Genomic DNA, 15544 nt, shown 5'->3' on the forward strand with positions numbered 1-15544 from the left:
AACATTACCACTCAATCACAGGCATTTATTTTCCAACTGAGGACACTACAGGGAAAAAAATATTAAAAAATCCACTGATAAAGCTAGATGCCTTTCCTAATGGAACAGAAGTAGGGATTCTGGTTTCACACAGAAAAAAGATTTATTGAATAAAGCTATCCGGTACTCATTTTCAAGAACTTGTTAAAATATCTGGAGGGAAGAATACTTGCAATGCTAACTTGAGTTTAAGGCATCTTTCAATCAAATTAAAATATCCTGGGTTTGCAGCCTACTGTGAATTTGCTTCCTGTACCACTTTTGTTCGTGTTGGCTAGAGTTTACTTCTTGGTCACGTATTAGAGCGGGACAGTTTGGAGCTTATTAGCTCAGAGGGGCAGCAGATTCGTGATCAACAAATAGGGCCATTTAATAAAGCTTTTTTTCTGAGCATTTAATATAATGCTTTATTTTTATTTTATTGCAGCTTGCAACCATATCTGTGCAAATGAATGCAATCAAAATTAAAGAGCATAGAAAACCATGTTTTTGTCACTTTCTGAAGCCTTTCTAAAAAGACTTCCATTTCCACCGGTCCACTGTGTGTGCAAAAAAAAGTTACGATTATGCACTCAAATATTTATGAAAATGAAAAGTAGTGGGGACAACAGATTGACACCTGAAGTAGAAAGAGCTTATTAAATATGAATTAGATACAGCTGCAACAAGTCCTTTGAGCAAGGGAGTAATAAAAAGCAATACTCTGAGCTGAAAGAAACAATCTCATGCACAGCCTGTTCCTGCTGCCCTCTGTACGCAGACAGCACTCGCATGTTTGGAGGCAACAGCTTTTCGGTGAAATACTTTGTACTTTCAAATTCTACTACAAAAGCTGAATATAGTCCCCACTGCTCTTCCAGACCTTTTATTTTTTAAAAAAATATTTAGGCAGCTATAACTGCCATTCAACTTTAATAACTATGCAATAATGGTCGCAGGGATAAGTAAACCCAGCCCTTTATCTGCACAGAAAGCAGGCCAGCAACAGCTGCATTTAAGCGCAGCATCAGCATCAGGATTGCCCTCCAAAACCACCCTTTTGTTTTATAGTAATCTGGCTTTAAATACTTATTGTCCAAATGGAGACCCCCACAATTTTGAGTGTAGTCATCCTCAAATACCACTGTGAAGAAAGAGAAAGTTTTCCCATTTCACAAGAGGCAAAAGACAAGAGCGATTCCCTCCTGGGCATCACGGTACTGAACTCCTGCCCCCCAGAACCTATCCCAGATCTCAAATATGCAAAATGTTTTGGCCAAATCCATATCTGTGGCCCAGCCCTGCACCTAAATTCACCAAGGCGGAATCCTTAGCTTGTGCAAAGCCCAAATAACCTCAGGAATGACCTGCGGCCCGTGTTAGGAAGAAAACCACATCCCCTGCCAGACAAGCGCTGTACACCGTGAACTCCATGTATACAGCGTTCCCTGCTAAAGCCGTCTCCTTTGCCAGAGCAAGTTAAAAGAATGTGATGCATGATTTAGGAGACACCAGAAAAAAAACTAGTGGGCACCATCTCAATTTGCATCCTGCTCCATCCCGAGCTCTACTGAGTGGTGCCCAACACTTTGGGTTATTTTCATTCTTCGGTACATAGGTCCATGAGTAAGTAGCACTGTTCTTTACTCCACAATATTCAGATCCTGCTCTGTAGACAGAATTATTGATTTCTTCAAGGGCTTTTCTACAGTGCTCGTCACTACAGTATGTAAGTGCCTCAAAAGCGTTAATCACACTCCCTTCTCACCACACCCCGTGGTGGTGGTATTGCCCCGTTCTTCAGATGAGAACTGAGAGAGAGAGATCCAGCTAAAAGGATCTAACCCTGGATGCTCGCTCGGGGAAGCCTGTCACCTGGGGGTTTTCAGTACACTTGGCTTTATGCAGCCCGTTCTGTCTCAAGCACAGCTCCAATGACTTCCCTGACCAACCTGAACACTCGGTGCATTTGCAAATCAAACCTTCGCTTCAGGTGGCCATCCAGAGAGGAAGGATACGCCATTAGTGACCACCTGGAGCAAGTTTGGTTCAAAACACTTCGCACTGATCGGGCACTCTGAGGCAAAGGCAGCACTACATTTCATTCTTTCAAGCACCTTAACTGTGACCTCCATCCTTTCGCTCCTTGCAATCCCTGCTTCGTTTGCTGTACACCTTCCAGTTTCTGCAACCAAAAGGACAGAGGTCCTCTGGACAAACAGCCTTCTACATCACCTCAATCCTCTGAGCTAAATGAGACACAATTGCTTTGGGGAAAATAGTATGTGATCACATAATTAAAGACTGCATCATAATGCATATACACAAAGGAGGTTAATTAAAGTTGCCTGTGCATTTCTTAACTCATAATTCCATTCTCTGTAATCATGCTGACTCTATAACCATAGCCATTTGAGTTTACAGAGTAAGCGACAGCTGTAGTAAATTTCCATTCTTTATGCGGACCAGTCATTAAAGAAGAGTAAGATGAACATTTTGCCACCGGCCTTCGCAGATACTTGCTGACAGCGGAGTTATGCTGAGATCCAAGAATTATGAGTTCCACTCCATGTTCTGCAAGCGAGGGCTCCCTGCTGGAGAGCCCTTCCAGCCCCCTGAGGATTTCCCCCTCGTCCTGGTCCTCCCTCTAGCCTGCCCCTGTGCCTGTTAGGTCGCGCAGACCAGCTCCAGCCTCCTTGCCTTTCCAGCATCCCATTCCAGCCAGGCTGCTACTGCTAACAACCATCACTACAGGTTATTTCACAACAGCTGGTGGGAGCAGATATGTCCCTTCCAGCCCTGTGATATTCATCATGAGAAAAGGTGAGTTAAATAAAAATGAGTAAGCTAATAAAAAGGCTCTCCTGGTTAAAAGCTAAGTGATTACAGCTGCTATACCAGATTGGAAATGACAGAAGCATCTCGTAAAAGAGTCACTACATGCACACCTACATCAAGAAAGCAAGCAGAAAGGCTGAGCTGTTTATAAATCTACCATAGAGAAAGGGATATATGAGGGGATCAGTAGCTCTCTTCACAGAGCTCTTAAAACTAATTCTTCCAGTCTCCAAAAGGCTGCATCAATTTTAAGGCCATATCTATGATCCTCCCAAACCACGAGCATGTTTTCAAGGAGTTTCTGATCAACACAGCCTCTTCTTAAAGACTTCAAATACTTGCCTACAGGCTTACATACCTCCATAGAGGCTGGCACGCGTACAGCTTGCAGACTGAGGGCTTCTGAGAAGTGCCAGAAGAGCAGACCTAACAGTGAAAAAACTTCTGTACCATGCTGCAAGTAGGGAAGAAACAGGAGAAAAGAAACAGAGCTAGTGTGATACAAACAGAGGAAGCCAGCAGAGAGTGACGGGGCTACACCAGGTGGGCTGAATAGGAATGGAAGCTGATGGAGCCGAAGGCACAGAGCAAAGATATCTAAGGGAAGAACAAGTGGAGAGAGTATTAAGAAAACAAAAGTTAAACAGGAGAAGAAGCGGGGCTGAAATGGCCAGGGCACACAGCTGAAAGCCTGAGAGAGAGGAAAGAACAAGAAAACACAAACTAAAGAAAGGGAAGAGGATACAGCTTGGGATGCAACGAGAAATAGGCGCTTCAGAGGAAAATGAGACTGTGTTAACGGGTATACAAGCAAATTTGGTGCCTTACTCTTCTACTCGCACAACTTCATCAATTTCTGAGTTACAAAAGAAATAAAAAAGCAAAGCAAGTGAGGATACAGGCATGGGCCTAACCTCAGAGCACAAACATGAGAGGATGGAAGCACGCTGCAGCAAGAAAGCAGACTCAAGAAAAAGGGGTAAACAGCCAAGAGAATGGACAAGTCATGTGAAAGCAGCCAATACCCCATGAAAGGCCAGTCAGTGGTCAATAAAGAGATCGAGATGTTAAAAAAAGGGGAAGAAGTGAAGAGGAAGCGGAAAAGAAAAGAATAGAAAAAGAAAAGAAAAAGAAAAGAATAGAAAAAGAAAAGAATAGAAAAAGAAAAGAATAGAAAAAGCAAGCCCGGAGTACAGGACTACTGAAAAAAAATATCACAATATTGGTTCTGTCAGAGGAAGGGCAAGACTTAGGCTGAAGAAGGTCTAAGGTATTTGCCCTGTGCTTAGAGGAGAAACAGGAACAGTTTTGTGGTGTTTTTTTTTAAAAAAAGACTTTTACCAAAACAAACCAGGCGAGCACATACCCTGCATTTGTGACCAGGGACCAGACTTGGAAATTTCCTCCCTTTTGTTGACCTCCAGCAGCAATCCAACCCCACAAACATTGTACTCACTTGATTACTAAGAAAACAGCAACTCCTAGCTCTCATACGGCAAAGGTAACGTAGTAAGAGCAAAGCCTACGGGACAAGATTCTCAGAAGTGAGGAATGACTGTGCCCAGCCCAGCTGGGCTGACGGGTCTGCAGGGCACGCACGGACAGACTGGGCTGCCCAAAGCGCTGTTGTGACGGTAGCAAAAAAGGTGCAACCACAAACTTCCAGAATTGGGAAGTATTGGCCCTGAACTACCTATTTGAAGTTCTCTTATTTGAAATTAGATCTTCCTATTTTAAACCGTTTTATTTTGAATCCCTCCCAATCCACCCCCAAAACAAGCTCAGTCCGATTCCCACTACTGAACGCCGATTCCCAGGATCGTAACTCTCGTTTGGGTAACTAACCACTGCACATCACCACACGCTGGCATAGACAGTGCTGCTCGGAGTCCAGATTCTTATTAATTAACCTTAATGACCAGAAAACACTGAACAGGACTAAGTCTGTACTATTCACCAAAAATCAAATAAGCAACGACCTCTAGATACAGACATCCTCATTCAGAACATACACATATATGGATATGTATATAACATATGTTATATACAGCACTATATAATATATATTATTATATAGCAACCACATATTTTATATGAAGTATGAATTATATACCAGCCTCCTTAAAGACATCCCCCTTCCACAATGCATGTTTCCCACTGAAATGCGTTAGGAGCATGTTGAGCCTGGTAAGTCAAGCGCTCAGAAGTTAGAAAATGTCAAAATTACACTAGCTGTCCGAAATTGGAACCAATGCAAGGCTGTACAGTTTTTAATTGCTTAGCCCATACTTTTTTTCCCCTACAGGATACCTGTCTTCTTCAGCGGCCATGACTGACAATGTTCAGTGGGTGAAGAACTGCTCAGTTCCTCGCTGCACCCTCATCGTTTGCCGCCTGCCCTGCACCTTGTTTAAATTACACTACTTAAACTTTTCTCTGAACACAGAATTATTCATTTCTTCCACAGCGTGTCTGTGGGATTCTTCACTACCATATCTAAGAGTTTCCAAATTACACCTCCATACCACCTTTCTGAGCCAAGGAGCTTTTGTTATCCTTATGTTACAGCCAACTCAAGACAAGAGTGCCATTACCTGCTCGCTCAGAGCGCCCAGTGTTTCAGGGGGACCAGGACCATTTGTTCACAGCATGGTTCTCCTTGACTTGGCTACAGCTGGGCGCATTCAAAACTGCCAGAAATCAGCCCCCAAGAACCCTGGGTTGGAAATTAGAAATCAAGGAATCCTCCACCTTGAGTACAGTGGGTTGAAGGTACCTTCCCAACTTCGTAAAGAACTTCTGATGGAGGCAGTAAGAAACTCTGGCTCTGCAGAGCGGCCCTTCTCTTTCCTGCAGCTTCTCATTAATTTTTCAGCCTCTGTAACAAATGATATAAGGGCCTGTGGGGGATCTGGCTTCCTGAGCTACGCAATCCTGACTCTCATCCTGAAAACCCTGTCCCCACCTCCTATCCTTCAGCTAGACACAGTCCTCGTTCTAGTTTAACTTCCCATTGCCATCTACCCCGACACCTCTCTGCGTGCCATGGGGGCAGCTCCTTTTCCTCCTGCTCAGATTTCATCTGCAAGACTTTTGAGTGTAAAAGGCAAGTTTTGTTTTCCAGTACTATGCCCTGCATCAGAGTGGGCCTAGATCCTTGGGGGAGCGCCGGTAAAAGATGCTCTGGCTGTGCTGCGTCCGTACAGACAACATGTACCAACACTGACCAACTTTTCTGAACTCCAAGGCTCTCTGACGAGACTGTTCTATTAACACAACTTTGTTCTGAACAGATTTTCCTGTTTCAGAAGGGGATGCAACTTTCTTCCCATAGATATTTTTTAACATGGATAAAACCATGCTTTATCCAACCTAATACAGCTGACCAGTATTTTCTGAAGCAATAAATAAATAAATAAACAGTTTAATATTACCCCGAGGCAGAGAGCTGATGGGGAAAACTTCAGCTCAAACAATGAAATACTAGCAAAGTTGTAAAACCTTTGAAAATAGGAGCTTGTAATAAAAAATGTTAGGCAACTTTAATTACTGTTGTTTCTGCCTGAGTAGTTGCCTATACTATCCCTCCTCCAATGCTGTTTGATTTATGAAAGACTAATTAAAAAAAAAATCCAAAGTGAAATTTATACTAAAATAGACTTATCTAGGAAAAACTTGAATACAAAGTAATAAAAAGATTGCTTATATATTATTATGTCATCATTATAAAAATAAGACTTGTCTGCATATATATGAATATATTTTGTAGAAAGAAAGTGTCAGTTTGGGGAGAAGAATTGTTAAGAAAAAAAGAAGTACAGCAGGAATTCAAGAGAGTTAAGAGAATGAAATGAGACGTTAAATCACTGTCTTCTTTTTTGATTGTATGATCCCAATTATGTAAAAAGCAGAATCTGCCCCTCAGGACTAGGCTCTGAAAGACGTGAAGCAGTAAAGATTCAAGCCTTTCTCTGTATCATTATGTTTCGGTTACATTTACATTTTCAGTTGCCAGTACAGGCTCTAATGCGCAATAGTTGGAATCACAAAACCTGCATTGCGAAGGTTTGCATAAAAATTAATTAGCTTTCATCTCCAGAGAGTATGCATCCTTCCAGGTCACCACGGAGGCCACTGGAGGTGCAGCCATAGCTGCTTCAACACTGAAGCTCATTCCCCAGCTCCACTTTCCCACCTCACCAGCATAATCAAGTTCGGTGATAGAAGGGAATTGTTCCATCAACTCTTTTACAAGACTGTCACAAGCAGCTTCATTCACTGCCACAACACTTATGAGGCAGCAAACAGCTGACATCACAGGCACGGGGAATGCATTTACATTAACTGAAAAAAGAGAAGTAATCAAAAATAGCATAAATTACTTTGCTATCATTTAACAAGTAACTTTTGTTTTTCGTCCCATTAGAAAGTGCAGTACCACTCAAAGAAGGTGCTCCCAGGCCTCTGCCTCCGGGGAAGTCCAAGGCATCCTTCTGCTGGCTGTAACCGCAGGAGCAACAGGCTGGAGTGAACTAAGGGGATGCGACACACCAGAGCAATTCAGCGTGGAAAAGGAAAATCCTGCAAGGACACGCTCCCCCCAAAGCGTATGTACATACAATAAATTTTAACTTTGTAAACTGCCATACTGGCCAATATTTCTTACGTCATTCAGCTGCTTGTTGCGGGCTGGGATGATGGTATTGGTTAGCTGCTTATTCCCTGCCTTTAAAGCTGCATCTCTTCTTGCTTGCTCCAGCAGAACTCTTGCTCGTTCTTTAAGTTCTTCCTGTCTTGACAACATACGTTGCTTAAAAATAAAGAAATATAATTAACAGCAAGGCAGCCTCAGGGTACTCAATGTTTATACAGTAGTTAACAGCCAGGAGCCTTCCTATATAATAAAGGTGAGGAGTCACATGGATTACAGCTTCATGAGGTGACAGCATTCTATAGAAATGAAAAGTAAAGATGATCAAAATGTAAAATTAAAAAAAAATGTCATAGGCCTTTATAATGTAAATAAGAGTTCTCTCCCCTCCCCTTAAAACTTAATTTCTATCAACATTTAATGCCTTTAAACTGCAAATGGGGAAAAAAATAATTGGCTTTGTGGAAGCTATGTTAAATGTGCTATGTGTTTACTTATTTACTTTAATATGTATGCAAATATAATGCTTCGTTAGCTACTTATATGGGTATCGCTCATTTATAACTTAAACTGAACACAAAGAGGCTGGGTACAGGGCAAAAAAACCTGTGAAAATGCCTGATCCTACTTCATTTATGAACTGCCACAGGAGTCCCTTCCCCACACCTGTGAGCGATTCTGTAGCGGAGCAGAAGGCCCAGGAGAGGGGTGCTGGGTAGGCAGCACCGCAGCCCCCGTACGCGGCAGGACGCAGGGCACCGCGGCCCCAGGCTCTGCGCTACGCAGCCTGGGACAGACGCAGGCTGTGCCCCCACGCCGGCAGGGTGGGAGCCCAGGGAGGGACGAGCCAACAACCACACTCAAGGTGCTGACTGAGGCTCCCATCCGAGGTTCTGCCACCATGTGCAAACGCACAGACATTTAACAGCAGAGAACTCGTCGGGGTCATCTCTTCCTTCTTCTTGGCCTACTACACGCTTGCACATTGAAGTCTTCACAGAGAAGACATCCCATCCCGTCTCCTCCTGTTCCACCACTGTGTGTGGGCCAAGCCGTTCCCTTCTCACCCGGCACACAAAGATGATGATGAAGAAAACTTCATGAGACTTCACCAATTAAAGGAAAGAAATTAGCTGGCTATGGAACTCATATTTGGTGATTATTACCCATCAACAGACTGCTTCTCTTGCAATAAAATAAACCTTTATGATGCTTACTCAGGAAAAAATGTAAAAATACGTGAAGCGATCCACAGTGCCCCAAACCCTCCTATATTCCTTTCCCACCAGAGCTAACGACACAATGCCAGAGAAAGCCCAAACTCAAGAAAGCCCGTCACAGGTAACACCATGAGCCTGCTGTGGCAATTCTGTAAAAAGGGCTGAAAACATTTTTAATGTATTTTTGTGATATGTTTTATTGATAATACTCAGCATTTATATAATATTCAGCGTTCATCCTCACACTAAATCTGCAAGGTAGCTAGGCATACACTTTGTTTCCTTAGAGAAAAGAAAGTGATACTGTAGTTAAGTAACTGTACTTCACGCCAGTCGATGAACAGCGTAACTTCATTTTCTGAAGTTTCTACATCACCATCGTGGCTATTTTCACAAGGCTGTGTGGTTTCTCAGACAAGATTTTGAAATCTCTTTGGTACATTTTAAAGTATTCAAAACTTTACAATTTTTGAATATCGATCAATGAATTGATAAGCCTTTTTGCAGTTTTTGCTTCAGTATGCAATACTCAGAAGAAAGGTGTTGCCACACCTCAGTGGCAAGAGCCTTGGAGCCACCTTCTTTCAGACAGCTGAGAATACAACTTTAATATCAAAGAGATCAGAAAGATTAACAGGAGGACAATGCCTGTAAAATATTTTTTCACCTAACGGCTCTTTTTCAGCACCACCTACTTTTCGAAGTATTTATGGCACAACAATAAAAATACCCTGGTCATCTCGCCATTTACACTGACGATACGGTGCAAATTATGAACATGGAGAAAGAACTCGAACAGCAACTCCATCCCAACTCGCAGGTGTAAGACAGGTTAAATTTCTTACCTGGGCTGTTTTTGCAGATTGATCCGCATGATTTAAAGCTGTTCTGGCATCACCGTCAGACTCGGATTCTGTTTGCCTCAGAGAAGCATGCGGTTTCTTTGTGAGATCCGTATCCTTTTTGAAGGAGTATCCAAGCTTAGAAGTAGGAGATGAACTTGGGTTTGTGACTGGCGAACCGGGATCTGCTCTCGTGCTCTCCGTGGACCCGATACGTCCCAGCTTTTCTTGCTCTGAGGAACCAGAGGTACTGTCTGAGCTCTGGTGTCTCTTCTTGTCGTTATCTTCACCAGCAGCTGTGGGAGACACATCCTCTTTTTCATCACCGACATGTGCCAAGTCACTCAAGTCTAAATTATCAGCTATCAGCAATTTCTTCCTCCCCAACACAGGCTGTGCTTGTGCTGCATCTGTACCACCACACCGCCCAACCTCTTCAGACGCAGAAGTCCTTCCAGAGCTCTGCTGGGATTTCTGTGGATCTGTGTCACTTCGAGTCCTGCGAGAAGAAGGGGAAGCTGTGCTTGGGCTTAAATGGTCATCAGGAGTTTGGTGCTCGCTCTCAGATTCACCAACACCACTGTCATTTACAAACACGGAGTCATCCTGAGAAGCAAAGTCTGCCAAACCGCTGTCCGGCGGGTGCAGCTCGGGCTCCCGGTTCAGGTCGCTCAGCTCCGCGTAGAATTTTTCCTGGTCGACAGAACTGTTTGTGTCCGTTTCATAGTTACCCACTTTGTATGTGCTTTTACTACTGTTCTCCTCTATTTGAACCACGTTTAATTCCTGGCCACAGAAATGCGCCCTTATTTGATAGAGATAGGTCATGACAGTCAGTTTGTCAGGTATCGCTAATAAAACCATGTCAGAAGGTTCCAGCAATCGTGATATTCCTAAACTGGCAAATCCATCATATGCCTTTAAAAACAGACAAAATAAAGATTACAACATGGCAGTTGCTTACATAACATAACATTTCAAGAATGCAAGTGGAAGTTTCAGTCAAAATAAGCAAGCCTAAAACATACCCAGTATTACAGGAACAGTATGAGTTCAACTCTTACTACTTATGAGTCTTTTGGCTTCATTACAGCAGTTACCTTTTTTTTTTTTTTTTCACAATCCAACATCAAACTCATCGATTTTTCCCCAATGGTTTCTAGATATCTCCCAGAGTATCCCAACAGCAATGCAAACCCAAGAGAATATGGCCAGTGAAGACACTCAAATGGCACTGTTTCAAATGTTTTTAACATACCTCAATAGCACACTACACTAAAATCTTTAGTTACTCAAAATGACGCCACTTCCATGAGTGAAAAGCTGTTCATGAAACCACAACTTAAAAGCCCTTCTGTTTGCACTCAGAAAACCTACCAATGTCTTAAGTGGTTCTTACTCAAGTAGCAGGAAACAAGCACACACAAAAAAAAAAGTGTAAGAGTTGGACCAGAAAAAAAGCAACTAAGGATGGCTTTTTAAGATAAGAAACAAAGATATAAGAAACACAACACTAATCCATCTTGGGCTTTATCACTGGCGATCAACCTTCTCTCTTCTCCTGGTCATGTAATTGCAGTGATTTGTGTTGATGAAAAACTATGTCCAGATAGGCAAAAAGACCACCACCGCAGATTACTTGATATAAGAGATATATCACATTAATCCAACAAAGAAATGCATTTTAAAAACATTTGTTGATACTACATTTATAAGAAAGAGAAAGTGAATTTCATTCCCACTCCACTTTCATTTCCCAAAGCTGAACAGTTTGCAAGCCTCCCACTTTGTGAGGCCACATTGTCTCCTTTCTGCTAGCCCTTTAAGCCAGTGGGCTTGGTGCATCAGGTTTTTCTAGTTTTGAAGAATTAGAGCCGTTTCTCAATTTACAATTAATTATTACTATCCTGGATTAACCCTGGAAGACAATATTGAGTTTCAAGGAAGCCTTTAAAGAGGCCTCCTGTTAGCGTAGAAGCACTCAGAGCATGCTGGCTTCTCCCCCCGCCACGCTGCAGCTCTATTCTCCTGCCTCTGACGGGGTCCGAAACGTTCACAGCTGCCCCTATGCTACTGGGAACAAAAAGGGATGCTAAATGTAAGACATGGACAAGAACCTGTCCTTTCACAGGGAAACAATAACACACATCACTGGCTTCAACTCTACCCCAGTTTTACATAATTTCCTTAATGTATTTAGTTTTAGAAGGGTGGGAGAAAGAAAAGAACCCGACTCTTTTCATCCGCTTGGTTTTCGTGCCCGTGAACGCTGCAGGGTGAGTGCCCGCGGGCCCGGCCGCCCCGGCAGAGCCGGCCGTTTCACTTGCTCTGCACAAAGCGGGCTCCCCCGTCCCCCCGCGCCAGGGCCAGGCCGCTTTCATCTTGGCCACTTCTCCAGCACTGCTTCTGACAGCTGGAATTCATCTCCCACAGTTCCTGCGCGCTTCCCCGCATGCTCAGGTATAACTTGCCGCAGCATTTATGGTGCAGTCATTTTTGTATCACTTTAACAAATGATTCACAGAGTTTACCTAGACGTAGAAATTATCTGAATAATTTGGTTTTAAGCCCTTCTGGCTCTCCCTGTGCAAAATGATTTGGCCTAAAATAATTGCTGGTCTTTGGTGGCGGATCGTTTCTTGGGAAGGTTCATTATGAGAGATTGTTATGCCATTTATAACAGCAGAGCTGTGCGTAGATCGAGGAGCAGCAGCGGAAAACACAACTGCTGTGTTTGCTGATACAACGCTCCAGACGGAGTAGAAGAGCAGGAAAAGGATGGGTGGGAGGGAATGGAAAGAACTCAGGTGGTAGAAGAGGGACAGCTGTCATTTACCCATTCCTGGGACACAGAGCTGGAAGAGCAGGATCCGGCTGGATACGGAGAGGAGGGAGGCAAGAGAGGTGGCACTGAACAGAGGCGAGGAGCACAGAGAGAGGGGAGGCAAAGGAGAGCAGCGCAGGGATCGGGGGGGCAGCCTAAGCTGGGGCAGGTACTGGGAATGACAGACGCTCACGCACCAGCAGCACAGCGGCTGGGCAGAGCAGGGCAGCGAGCCAGCTGCATGGTCCTGCGGACCAAAGGCAGCACCAGGACGTGTGTGTGACTAGGTGGGTCAGTGCTGACTCAGTGGCACAAACAACCTGTTACCCCTCACGGCGCGCAGTGGGAGGCACCATCCGAGGAACGGAAGGTTACCTCAGGATGGGCTGAGCAGTCCATGGCAGCCAAAGCTGACACAACTTGACCTGAACTCTTCTATGCTCTTAATTTCTTATTCATATGCTAACAAAACTAAATCCTACGAATATCTCCCAGGGTCTGTAAAATGAAGGTGGGGACAGCGTTTCAGAGTTGTCACTGGCTTAGAATGGGTAACACTACAACAGGACTGAATTTGGGACGATGGATAACCTCGATCCAGCTGCAACCACTTTTCACTGTCTGCTCAGTTCTTCTGGCGATGCTTGGGATTAAACACAAGTTTCCCACTGATGCCAGATACTTATTCCCCATCCCCTCTTCTTCTCATTCCGGATGATACACATTCTTGCCTCTCTCCTTTTGAAGCACACTAGATATCTAGATTGCTACGCCAATGTTTTACAGCCATTAGTCTATAAATAGCAATCGTACGTTGGTGAGCACCCACCCAGCAGCGTGCGGTGGATTCTCCTGCACTGTTGGAAAAGCTGGGAGCTTCTTGCTACTCCAGTGCATTTATAACTGCCTCGTGTTTCTAACTTGTTTGTAACATGGTATTCACAGAGTAAATTTTCCAAGTGAAATTACTTTTTGTTAAACAGAGGCATAACTAAGCCTTGATTTTGCAAATGTTTTTATGTGCTTGTTTAACTGTGCTCCCTGTGTGATCCCACCGAGGTCAACGAGCAACGCCTACACACACAATTAAATATCTGCTTACGATTCTGTGGAATCAAATGTTAGAAGCGAGTGTGAATGCCTGTTACAAAAATATGGCCATCAGCTTAAAGGTAAGGAAACTTTCCATTTTGACTCAATGCTATCCCTGTAATTCTGAATTCTTCTGTTCAAATGTATATTCTAAAATAGGGATTCCTTCCTTGCAAAATGGAATATTTTCTTAAGACAATCACTCAAATTCAAATGTATTGAGGAATTTAGTAGAAATGGTCAAAAACTGGAGGAAAAGAAAAAGAAAAAAGTGCATCACTAAAATGGAAAACTCCAATCAAACATCCAGAAGATATATTAGTATTTCCACACGATAATCCCTCAAATGAAACAAGGTACTCTAAACAATAAAATAATTAAACCCAGAAGTTCATTAGTAGAACCATACTGTTGTGCCCTTCCACTTCTCATTCTTTCATCCCCTCCAAACTCCAGCCAAGTGTAGTTTAGTAGCTTACATTTTTAAAGTGCAGGACATGTTATTAGCAATATGAAAAATTTCTGTTCTTCATAAGGGACTATATTGCCAGTAAGCTGCAATCTTAACACATTTTTAATTATTAATTACTAATAATCAAATGGACATATTAAATAAAATTAGTCGGTTAATGTTACTGGGAAGGCTATACAATACCTAGATGTATGTGAGATTTAAGTAGAACCACAACTCTTTGGATCAGCCAGGAAAGTATGCCTGTAACATTTCTAACTTTTTCAAAGATAATCCTGGTTTCTCTGTTGCTCCTGACAGAAGTTTGAATTTGCAGTGGGCATTATGCTCCCCAAATATCTTTGAATTCTGAATGACGCTAATGTAAACTGGAGTAGCCATTTGGGGGTTTTTGGTTTGGGGTTTTTTTTGTTCATTTTCTTGTTTGTTTGGGTTTTGGGTTTTTTTTTGAAAGAGATAATTATATTGCGGAAATTACAATACAAACGTGCACACATACGTATATTCAGGACACTAAGCCTATTTACCTATCTCCTGATGAAATTTCTTCTTTTTTAATTTACTGACAAGCTGATTGACAGACATCAATTGGGATCCATCAGCACAAGCACCACGGGCAGTATTCCAGCCATTTCCTAGCTATGTAACACACTGACATATTGGCAAAGATCAGATGTCACAGGCAAAGACCTTTTTTTATCTAGCATCAGTGGCAGCACCAATTTGGCGAATGCCCCGTGTGCTATAAAGAAGGCCCGATGATGTGCCTGTTGTAACAGCGCGTTTCCGTGTGTAATTATACACAGTAACTGCACTGAAATAGTTGTCTCAAGATTTTTATTAAAATACAAACACGGTCACGCGCTTCTAAAAGATATACTCTATAGGTTAACCTTTAATCTGTGGCCACAGTCACCTATTAACTCCTTTCAGGGGGCAGGGGGGTGTTGCTTCAGACAAAGAAAATTGACCTATTCATCCACAGATGTTATTTTAATTGGTTAGGAGGAATCGCTGTCAAACGTGTTCCATATCTGCATGGAATGTCTAGGTAGCCATTGTTGCCAGTGCTGCATTCACTCCAACCAAGGGCACGCAGGGTTATCGGGCAGAACTGTGTGAGACCAGGAAATAAATCTGCAGGAAGCAACTGGGATACTCAATGTAGCTGTCAGGCGAAGGCTTGCCAAGTGATGAAAGGAAAAAACCTGCACAATAACAACAATCATTCCTTCTTCAGCCCTGGGAACTATAGCTTGTGAGAGAGACGGGCCAAGAAGTTCACCGTTTGCCATCACAGTTTCATAAGGAAAAGATGACTGATTGGACTGCCAACATTTTTAATTAATTATCTATTCTTTCTCTTTTTATAATCCAGCTTAATGAGCCTGGACGCTCAACGAAACTTTAAGTACAAAACCATATGGTCACAGAAAACACTATGATGTCACGGATAATCCACTTAGGTCATCATAAGACCCTGTATTAGTATGAAAAAGGTATCACTGGCCAAATCACTCATTAGATAACAGCCGCTCAGAGGTATTTCATTATTTATAATGCTTAAATTCTATTTTAAAGACAAGT

General features: G+C 42.8%; 1 protein-coding gene across 13 annotated transcripts in view; it reads right to left on the bottom strand.

Annotated features, from left to right (window-relative positions):
* EHBP1 (EH domain binding protein 1) overlaps positions 1-15544 on the bottom strand; it is a 219728-nt gene that overhangs the window by 57250 nt on the left and 146934 nt on the right. For all 13 annotated transcript variants that reach the window (XM_056342895.1, XM_056342901.1, XM_056342900.1 and 10 more), the window contains 2 exons: positions 9573-10487; positions 7523-7666 (listed from right to left, as the gene is read on the bottom strand). In XM_056342895.1, coding sequence (XP_056198870.1) covers positions 7523-7666; positions 9573-10487 — 1059 coding nt within the window. The remainder of the gene's footprint in view (positions 1-7522; positions 7667-9572; positions 10488-15544) is intronic.

Source organism: Falco biarmicus, chromosome 6, assembly GCF_023638135.1.
Source record: "Falco biarmicus isolate bFalBia1 chromosome 6, bFalBia1.pri, whole genome shotgun sequence".
In the NCBI taxonomy this organism is placed as follows: Eukaryota; Metazoa; Chordata; class Aves; order Falconiformes; family Falconidae; genus Falco; species Falco biarmicus.